Genomic DNA, 11378 nt, shown 5'->3' with positions numbered 1-11378 from the left:
AGGAGCAAAGGTCTAGACATATAGCATCGAAATTTCAAATCTTAAGCAATATTTTCTGGCTAAAATATTGAGTTAGCCGTTTTGAAAAATCGGCTCAAAACGAGCCGTTTAATAACACTACATGTAGGTTTAGTGTTTTAAAATAATTAATTTTATTCCCCTTAATTACTCAGAATGAAAACTACTTGGAGTAATTTTTACTGAATTTTCAAAAGTTGCCAAATAAAAATTTTAATTTTCTCAAAATTGAGTTTCTTATAAAATATAATATATTTCTCAGCAATTACTATTTATTTTTAAGTGCATAAGAATGATTTTATGAGCTTTCAAATTAATCATTACTCTAAGTCATCTGGTGATTTGTGTCATGAAGGCGATAATGACTTGGCGTAAATACATTCGCGGTAGAGAATTTGCTATAAAGGGTTCGTTATAAATGTTTTGCTATAACGGGTTAACGATAAAGCTTTAGCTAAAATATATTCGCTCTAAAGTATTTGCGGTTAAGATATTATTGAAATAAATTTACAATAAAAAGTTCGCAATATTGTCTTCGCTATAGTGTTGGTAAACGGCTCGTTTTGAGCCGATTAAAAATGGCTAACTCAATAATTCATCCAGAAAAATATTACCCAAGCCTGAAGATTTTGCTCATAGAAGGAACAAAGTCTAGACATATATTATTGAAATCTTAAGGCCTAGGGGATATTTTTCTGACTAAAATATTGAGTTGGCCGTTTTTAAAAATCGGCTAAAAACGAGCCGTTTAACAATACTACTTCGCTATAAATGTTTAGTGGAAAAAATTAGCGGAATTGGTTTCGCGATGATACTTTCGCTATAAAATTTCTTCGCGATAAACGACATTTGCTACCAAAGTTTCGCGTAAGAGTGTTGGCGATAAAAATTTAATTCACCTGATACAATTAAATAGGGCCAAAGTTTAATAAAATTATTATTAAATTTTATTTTTTCTTCTAACTAATATTTAAAGTTTAAATATACAAAATAAAACCAACTTCAATTCAAAATGAAGATTAATAATCTCGATAGTTTAGCCATTTTTATTCCTAAAGTAAATAAATGGAAGGGGTTATTTGCAAGACATAACTATCCATTACGTCTAGCTGGAGGTCCTGTAAGAGATATCTTGTTAGGAGTTATAAGTATGACAGAAGAACGCTACCTCTGCCACACCCGATCAGATAAAATGATATTGGTAAATAAAAATGGGAAAAGGTATGGAGCGATAACATTTATGATAAATGACAAGTATATTTAATTTTACGTTTTTTTAAAAAAAATAAATATATTGATATAAAAAATAAGCAAACTTTGAGATTCCTACCTTACGTATAGACAAGATGACTAATGGAGGACACGCAAATGTCGAATTCACGGACAAGTGGGTTTTAGATGCCAACAGGAGGCCTCACTATAAACTCAGTGTTTCTGGGTTAGATGATTAATTTTTTAGATAATTTGTATAATTTATGTGAGTGCCTTTTATCGTATAAAATATTAATTAATATTTGAAACCATTTTTATTAACTCATCTTACAATTTATAAGAAAATATAGATCAAGACCGTGGGTCTTAATAAAAAAAAACCCTAAGGCCTAGGATCTGTTATTATAAGAATTATTTCTGTTTTTACCTAATTTAATTCTTGTTTATTGAGACAAATTCATAAAAACTAAAAATAACTCCTCTAGAAAAATAACATAATAAAATATACAAAAAAAGTAAATATTCAAATAAAGTAACCCATTACCGGAAAAAAAATATTAATAGTAAAACACGTCTGGACTGTGGTCCTTAAAAAAGTTAGGCTTTGCCCCGGCCTAAGATCGACATTACAGAGGAAGATGACTATTTTTATTTGATTTAATGTTATTTTTTTAATTTTATTTTTATATATGTCATTTTATATTTAGTTTATATATTATTTTTAATTACTTTATATAATATCTAAATGAATCTTTTAAAATGGATAAAAAAATAATTATTATTATTCAAGTGTTTCAAAAATGCTGGTAAAATAATTTTATATATAAAACAAACACAATACATTTTATAGATATTATGCCCTCTAACGGATATATATTTAATTATGTAATTTTATAAATATAATAAATAATAAAATATTTAAATATTTTGATATTTAATATCAAGATTAATTAATGAATATTTATGAAATTCTAAATTATACATATATTTCTTTTAGAATAAATTTAATATTTATTATTATATCATTTGTAAGTTAAAACTAAAAGAAAATACTGTCTATATATAATCAATATAAATTACATACATTTTAAATTAACCAACACAACAAAAAAAATAAAAAAACATAGATTTTTGAATAGGGTTGCTTTTGCAACCTACACTATACTATAATATAATTTAGACTATCATACTTTATGTCCTATATTCTTAAAGTTTAAAATAAATATAATAATATTTTTTTCGACCATAAAATATAAATTTCTTTAAAAATAAAGCCCATCTATAGAAAAAATAATAATAAAATATATTAAAATACAAAATATTAGTAGTGAATTACGAGTCTGAGCATCTTCAGCAAGCATTATTCTCTTTTCACCTAAATCTTTTTTGCCTCCATAATAATCGTATAAGGTACCTTCAAAATCTGAATTATTGTTTTTTTCATTTATAAAATTTGAATATATACTGTAATGCTGTCTTTAAAATTATATAATAAAGGTGGTTTCAAATATTAAGTAATTTTTATTTTAAATACTGCTGTAAAGTAATACCGTTACTTTATTTTGAAGAAAAGAAACGTCATTCGTTTAATTTTTTTTCAACTAGTAGTCTAAATTATGATCTACATCGGGCCTAATTTTTAAAGCCAGGCATGGCCCGAATTTTTTCAAAAAAATTTGCCCTAGCTAGCCCGAACAAAGTTGTTTATATTTTTCCAGAAAAGCTAGAACTGAAATAAAAATTATAAGTCCGCCTGGTGCGAATTTATTTGTTTCTTGCCAGAATTTTAAACAATTTATTTGACAAAATGTAATAGCACGATCCTGTTCCAACCCGATCAAGTCGGAAACAGGCCCCAGACTCGGGATGTGATTTGGAGATTTCAAGTCTAAATTATATTTTAATATAGTGTAGGTCGCACAAGGCAACCCTATTAAAAAAATCTTTTTGTTTTTTAAAAGTCTGTAAAAAATATCATGAATTTGTAACGATATTTATAAGGATGATTTTCTCAATTAGATTTTAGTTGTAAATTATAAATGGTAAAACAAAGTTTAAGTATTATATTTATTGGTGGAATAAAATTTATAAAATTTTGCATAAGTATTTATTATAATCTAGATTACAAATATCAAAATATTTAAATTATTTTATCTATCATTAATATTTATATATATAAATAAATATAAATAAAAATATATACGCTAGATGGCGCAATATATTTAAAATGTATTTTATTTGAAAAATAACTAGTTTTTTACATAGTTGTTAAAAGATACTTTAAAATGAATCTAGATATAGATACAGATACAGCTTTTAAAAAAGATACAATTTAAAATGTATCTATATACAGATACATTTTTTATTACACTCTTAGATAAGGTTTGAATAAACCTAAATTAGGATTCTATTGTGAAAATTCACGAAATGATCTAAAAAATTTATTGACTCGATATCACATTTATCAAAATACAAGTAAAATAATGATTTTAGATATTAATATAATATATGATTAATATTAATAATTATTATATATAATTAATAAAATAATATAATATATGATTATAAATAATTATTAGATTTCAGTAACAACCACTGTCTGTCGGTAAATTATATTTTTTTGTCGAGCTAATGTTTTGATCATTTTTATAAATGAAGGATTTTCAACAATTGAAAATGGCTGAATACTATCTATAATAAAATCAGTTATTAAATCATCTAAAGTGGTTTGGGTTAAAATCTGAGGTTTCTTGGAAAAAAAATCAATGGACGATGAACCTAGTCCAATATTTTCTTTAATAGATTTTTTCTCCTTCCCCTTTTTTATTTGGATTAAGAGTGTTTGATGTTTTCTCTTAAATTTAAAAATGTAAACATTTATTTAGTATCTATTCTATACCCTTAAATTTTTTACAATGTTGCAAGTTGAGGTAATGCTAACTAAAATTTGCATATTTTTTGGTAGACATAGCAAACATTTTACTAACAGAGATTTGTATTCTTTATTTTGAGATATCATTTTAAAATATGGTCTATAAATTGGCCAGGAAGAATCAGGGACCCGAACCGTTATTTATAACGGTTCAGTTTGGTTACGGTTCAGTATGTAAAAATATAATGGTTACGGTTCTTAAGAAGAAACTTATAAAGGTTCGATTCGGTTCAGCTAATTATAAAGGTTCATAATGGTTCATTACGGTTAGAATTTTTTTTTATTGAAGCAACATCATTTTCGTATTTATTTTTATTATAAGCATCTATGAATTATATATAAAAAAATATATAAGATTCAAAATAACTCATTTTTAAATATATTATTTGAACGTAAATATATTTTCTAATATAAATGGATTCCTTTTTGTTCGTTGTGACGATAATACAAAATTTAGCCCCTAAATAGCCCTTTCTACGGAAATTTCTATTGCGGGAACCGCCAGTACTATAAGAGCAAGTTTATATAATTCTGGATATTCAAATTATTTTCATTTCTAAAATATAAAAACTGAACCGGTTCAAACCGGTTTGACCGTTTTTTATAAAGGTTCTTTTTACTCCTTCAAAAAATAATTATATCGGTTACGGTTATGGTTCAGATATTTATAACTGTTTATAATGGTTTAATGGTTCTTTACGGTTCACTCCGGGTCCCTGGGATGAATGTCGTCATTTTCGTCATCAATATTAATCTTAAAAATTAATATAATAATTAATATAATATAATAAAATAAAATAAAATACCAATTCAATTGCAATTAAAAATGACAAATTCCTTGAGAGGGATTGTAATATCAGAATTTGCTTGTTATTGATAACTCGGACATAATATTTAATTAATATTTATATATTCTTTTTTATATATAAGTTTTTATATTTTACATATATATATATATAATTTTTTATTATAAATATTAATATTAAGTTATATGCTTATATGAAATAAATTTTACATTCAAGTATTTTTATTATAATATAAAAAAGCGTTAAATAGAATATCAGAATGTATCTTAAAAAGTATCTGAAAACACATACAAATACCTCTAAAATAATATCTAGATACAGAAACTTTAATCAAAAATCTATCTAGATACCACATTCTTATATCTAGATACTTTAACAACTCTGGTATTTTACATTGGAAGAAAAACTATTTTTTTCCGATTTAAAAAAATCATTTAGATAGATAATATATCAAATAGTTAAAAATGAAAAGCAGTCTAAGTATAAAATAACTTATATAGAAATGAAATTTTAACACATATATTTTTACAGATAATATTAAATATAATAAAAATAGCCTTCCTTCTCAGTAATAGAGATCAACTCTTAGACCGGGACTGGATCTATTTTTTGGAGAAGCAGTCGGAAGCGATCTTTTATTTTTTTACGTTCTGGTGTTAAGATCTAAGTTTACTATACTATTTAATTATTATAATTTTATTTAATTTGTTATTTTTTAAGTTATTTTAGTTTTTGTATTTAGCTCATTATTAATGAGCAATATTGGCATTGTTTTACATTGGCTACTTGCAGTTTATTGGCATATATCTTAATTCTATGGAGTTTCTCCGCAAGTTAGCGTGCAAATTAATAAGAATTTCACCACCGAGATTTATAGGTCCAGGAAACTTCTGACCAATTTTTTAAAATTTAGCATACATTGGGCCAAGAATTTTTAATTAAAATAATTTTTTATATATTTTTACTAAACCAAATAAGAAAGTTAATTTTTCCTTTCAGCTTTAATTACTGTTTTAAATTAATTTCTTTTCCCAATAAATTACATAATATATACCTAAATTTCTAGGCCGACATAAATTTTTTTTACTTGTCCTGAAAATCTTAACTCGAAATAAAATTATTCGTCAGTCAGGGCTGAATTTATATAAACATAAAAAGATTAATTATTTTTATTTTTTGATTATAAAATAAATATTCTACAAATAAAAAATATTAGAGCCTTGCCTTATCTCTTGCAAGAATTTTAATTTAAAATATACCAATTTATTTGACAAAATGTAATATTATATTTAAAAAATGACGACCCGCCCCTAAATGTTTTAAGCCGTGCAGATGTCTAATTTAAGGGCCTAAAAATTTATACTTTTAATTGAAATTTTTTCATTTTCATTTTCAAACTTAAAGTGAGTATTGTAATTATTCTATCAATAATTAAATATTATTTTTTAAATATAAAATTATTTAATTACATGATTATTCTTAGCCTCATAAAAATACTATTTTGAATCATAGATTAATTATATTCTTATAAAAAGAATTGTAGACAACTTTGTATAAAACACATTTTTGCAAATTTAATATTTTGTATAAGAATAATTTTCTATTCATTAAAAAAATTTGAAAAACAAATATTCAAATACATATTGAAGTGAAATCATATTTATAAATTATGAGCTACTGATATTTGACAGACGCAGTAAGGAAATCCTTCAGTTCATCTTTTTTGCCGCTATATTTCAAATATTCGATAATTTTTTCCCTTGTTTTACTGGGCGGTTGGGATGCCATCATCAAGTCGATGTAGTATTTCGTACTTCTAGATTGGGTAATTCTCCTTTCCTCAATTATGAAGTTAAGTATAGCCTGTTCGGAGTTGGTAAGCTTGAGACGTTGGTCAAGAACGTTTATGTCTTGTTTAGTGAGCACCGTCGCTAAGATGGTAATCGGATTGGGATTTAATCCCTTGGTGGCCTCACAAACACGGTATAATTCTCGTAGGGATTCAGCGCTGGCAACAGCCGGCAACCCAATGTACCTAGACATTCCGGTGTCGAAGATTAGCTTGAGAAGTGAGTAAATGTAATTGCCAGCACATATTTTCTTCAGTTCGGACCATATTCTTTCTCCAGCTATATTAGCTAAGCCTGACCCATTTTCAGTAATTGCCTTAACAATTTTAGGGTCATGATTGTTCTCCTTGTCCGAAATTTTTCCGTAAAACCGTAAGTACCTAAGGATCCTGAGGTAGTTCTCCTGTATACGAGTCTGAGCATCTCCAACAAATGCTATTCTCCTTTCGTCTAAATCCTTCTTCCCACCACAATAATCGTACAAGGTACCTTCAAAATCTTAATTTAAATGTTTTTAAATTGGTAAAAATTTAAATATGTACTCTACACCTGCAGCTCTTTAAAATGAAAAGATATAGGTTTCAAATATTAATTAATTTTTTTAAAATACAATCACACATAACATACAAGTTACTTAAAAATTAATAATTAAACCCAGAAACATTGAGTTTATAGTGAGGTCTCTCCTGCTGGCATCTAAAGCCCAATTGTTTGTGAATTCGACATTTGCTTGTCTTCCATCAATTGTTTTGTCTATACGTAAGGTAGTAATCTCAAAATTTTGCCTATTTTTTACATTTTAAAATTAATAGGTTATTTTTTTTAATAAATAAATATAAAATTTACTTGTCATTTATCCTGACTGTTATCGTTCCATGCCTTTCCCCATTTTTATTTATCAATATCACTAGCTTTTCCATGGCAAATATATTCTTCATCTGATCCGGTGTGGCAGAGGTAGCGAAATCAAGATCTTCTGGCATAACTCCTAACAAGATATCTCTCACAGGACCTCCAGCTAGACATAATGGATATTTATGTCTTGCAAATATTTCCTTCAATTTATTTACTTCAGGAGTAAAAATAGCTTTGAAACTATCAAGATGACTAAAATTCATTTTGAATTGAAGTTTTTTATTTTGATTAATAAAATAACTTAGTCAGAAGAAAAAATAAAATTTGATGATAATTTTATTAAATTTTGGCCCTATTTAATACTTCTTTTATTTATTTTTATGGCTAATTTTTTGAAATAAAAAACAAAATAATTATTATTTTTATATTTTATAAATATAAGTTATTTAATTATGAATCAATCAAACTACAATAAATCAAAAATCATGTCACGTGGAAATTTTCAAAATGGGCTATTTCTATTTTCATATCAATAATATCAAAATTTTGGAAATTTTTCTATGGTATAAACTTGTTAAGGCCATTTATACAAATTCATAAAAATAATAAATCAAAAAAAGGCATAAAATATCTAATTTTTATCCTATCTATGAATATGTATTTTTTTTTATAAAAGAAGGAATTTTAAAAAGCATTATTTCTTTTTTTTGTTATTTATGTCAGAATTTTATAATTAATCTTTTAAAAATGTTTAGGAGTGAGAAAGTACAAATTTAAACTATCTTTTTTTAGTCAAACTTTAGAGCTAAAATTTTAAAGCGAAATTAAACAATAAGAATGAGATATTATTACTTGGATGTTGGATTAAAATTTAAACTCCTAATTTTAATATGGACCCCGCTACTAAGCCAAATAGGAACAAATTTTAATAATTTTTTAAAAAAATTAAGCCAATTTATTAGAAAATATTGTCCAAACCTCGTAGATTTTGCTAATACATGTATCCAACCAAATCTTTGAGCCATCTCTGAGCAAAATCTTCAGGCTTGTATAATATTTTTATTGGACAAGATATTCAGTTAGTCGTAAAATTCTTATAACTTAAATGTTATTCTCGAAGATCTGCGTAAGGGGAAATATTTTGGTTGAACTTATAGATTCCTTAAATGTAGTCATTTTAAATCATTTATGGCTGTATTTTTTCAAATTATAATTTTGCATAATGAATGCTAAATGAGCTTTTGTATATTTTTACCCCAACTATGAAAATTTATTGGGTAAAGAACAGAAATGTCCTGGAGATAAGGATCTGTTCTGTTAAAAATTTGCCTTTTAAAATTTATTTTTACAGCTGTAGAAAATATTATTTCTTTCTGTTAAGTTTAAAAAAGGTGGTTGAATATGAAAATCCATATAAGGTCAATTCTGTGAAACTTTTATCGCAAATGTCGTTTATCGCAAAACCTATTCCGTTAATTTTTCCGTGAAACATTTATAGCGAAGACAATATCGCGAATTTGTTTCCGCGATGACCACGAATACTTTAGAGCGAATACATTTTAGCTAAACTTTTATCGCGAACTCTTTAGCAAATTTTCTACCCCGAATGTATTTGCGAGAAGTCATTATGGCGAGTGCATTATCATTGCGAATTTATTTATTACCAAAGTTCCATCATAAACGCGAACTTTTTAGGGATATTTTATTACTTAATGTCTATGTAAGCAAACCTTTATCTGATGTTAGTGTTGTTATTCAACTGTGTCGAGTTGACTTAGCCGAAAATTGGAGCCAAAAAACTCACTCGAGTTGCAAACTATCCTAAACTCAAGTAACTCGAGTCGTGAACTCAAGTCTATAAATTTGAGGCGACTATAGGACGAATAGTTCTATGAACTTGAGTCGTCGACTAGAGTACGAAGATTTTAAATTAGTTATTTTAAATTAATAAAAAAAGTTCTTTTAGGAAAATAAAATAATACTTTAAATAGCCTCAAAATTCTTATAAAGGATACGAGGTTCTAAATGACCAGTCCATTTCTTGTCTAAAAGTATCTTATTTTCGACAGATGTGAAAATAAAATTTTAAAAAGCAAATTCTAACAGCTTAGATCTTTAAGTCCGGGACATTTCTGTTATATTACCCAATAAAACATTCATGGTTGGGGTAAAAATATAGAATAGCTCATTTAACATTCATTAGTTTTTCGGTTAGGGTACCTTTTCAGGGGCAATTATTTTTGTTATTTTTTAATGTTATTTTTTATTATTTTTTTATGCGATTTTTTGTTATTTTTTTATGCGATTTTTTTTATGTAATTTTTTTTTATGAAAACTATTGTTTTTATGTTATTTTTTTATGATTGGTTCATTTTCTTATTGGTTAATTTTTTATTTAAGATATTTTTAAATTAATATATCTTTTTTTATTTAAGATATTTTAAAATAATTTTTTCTAAAATTTAAAATTCGTACAATTATTTAAAGGAAGTGATGGGGGCAAATAAGGGGGAAGGCTAGGGGTAAGATTTTTGGTAGACGAAACTTTCCATTTTTAATTTTTTTTTTGGTATAAATCTTTTTTTGGTTCCCTTTTTTTTAGTTCCAATATATATTATATGATTCCTTCCATTTTTTTTAAAATGAATATTTTTGAAGTTGGTGTTTATACTCAAAATGATGAGAAAGCTTATGATTTTTGTCTAAATAATCAATTAATACCGCCTGGAATACAACATACCTGTTGCAATTCTGTAATGCGGGTTGAAAAAAACAATAAGAGTTTACGATATCGATGCAGTAGGTGTCGTAGATCCTATTCAATATGGAAAGGTAATATTAATATATATATATATCATAAATGACGAATTTTTAGATTCCATTTTTGAAGGAATTCATGATGTTGGGAAATTTTTAAGACTAGTGTACTTGTACATAAGTACCAATTCTTTAAAAAATATTAAACAAAATTATTTTTAGGCCGTTATAAAATTTTAACTGCTTCGAAAGAGTTAGATTATGATAAGAAGGCAATTTCAAGATGGTAATCTAAAGTATAATATGGTTTTTTACTTCACTTATATAGGTTTAAAAATTTCGAAAGGTATGTGGATTCCATATAGCCTCGAATCATTCAAAGATCGGGGGGCCTGGCCACGTTATTGAAATTGATGAAACTCATGTATGGAAGCGTAAATATAACCGTGGTCGGCATTTGACTTCCGAGGCTATATGGGTTATTGGTGGTATATGTCGGGAAACAAATGAGATATTTTTAAGTGCAACCACAACAAGAGATCAAGATACCACCTATCGTGTGGTTAAAGATAATGTTATGCAAGATTCCACGATAATGACTGACTCGTGGTTAGGGTATGTGAATTTATTTTTTCAATAAAGCAAAAGTGGTGATAAATGTAAATATATTTATCTTAGATATAATCGGCTAGACAGTTCAAACTATTTCCACTATCGGATCAACCATTCGCAAAATTTTGTTGATCCAAATGACAGATCGATCCACACTCAAAAAGTCGAGAGGCTGTGGCGGGATCTAAAGGCAAATTATAAAAGACATGGGGATCGGGATAATATTCATGAATATCTTCTTGAATATAGGTATTTTCGAAAATATAGATTATTAAATCGTTTTGATGTTTTTATTCATTTTATTAATGATTGTATAAATTTTAATAGTATATTTCA

At 26.3% G+C, this 11378-nt stretch overlaps 1 protein-coding gene across 1 annotated transcript; it reads right to left on the bottom strand.

The window, feature by feature from the left end:
- Positions 1-6642: 6642 nt before the first annotated feature.
- On the bottom strand, positions 6643-7936 carry LOC135928771 (CCA tRNA nucleotidyltransferase 1, mitochondrial-like). The gene is made up of 3 exons (XM_065465235.1): positions 7665-7936; positions 7473-7603; positions 6643-7316 (listed from the first exon to the last, which is right to left on the bottom strand). The coding sequence occupies exons 1-3, from the start codon at positions 7934-7936 to the stop codon at positions 6643-6645; spliced, it is 1077 nt and encodes a 358-aa protein (XP_065321307.1).
- Positions 7937-11378: the final 3442 nt, after the last annotated feature.

This window comes from Gordionus sp. m RMFG-2023, chromosome 4 (assembly GCF_954871325.1).
Source record: "Gordionus sp. m RMFG-2023 chromosome 4, tfGorSpeb1-WG-v2, whole genome shotgun sequence".
Lineage (NCBI taxonomy): Eukaryota > Metazoa > Nematomorpha > Gordioida > Chordodea > Parachordodidae > Gordionus > Gordionus sp. m RMFG-2023.
The sequence above is the reverse complement of the archived record's forward strand: the minus strand, read 5'-3'. Positions and strand labels throughout refer to the sequence as shown.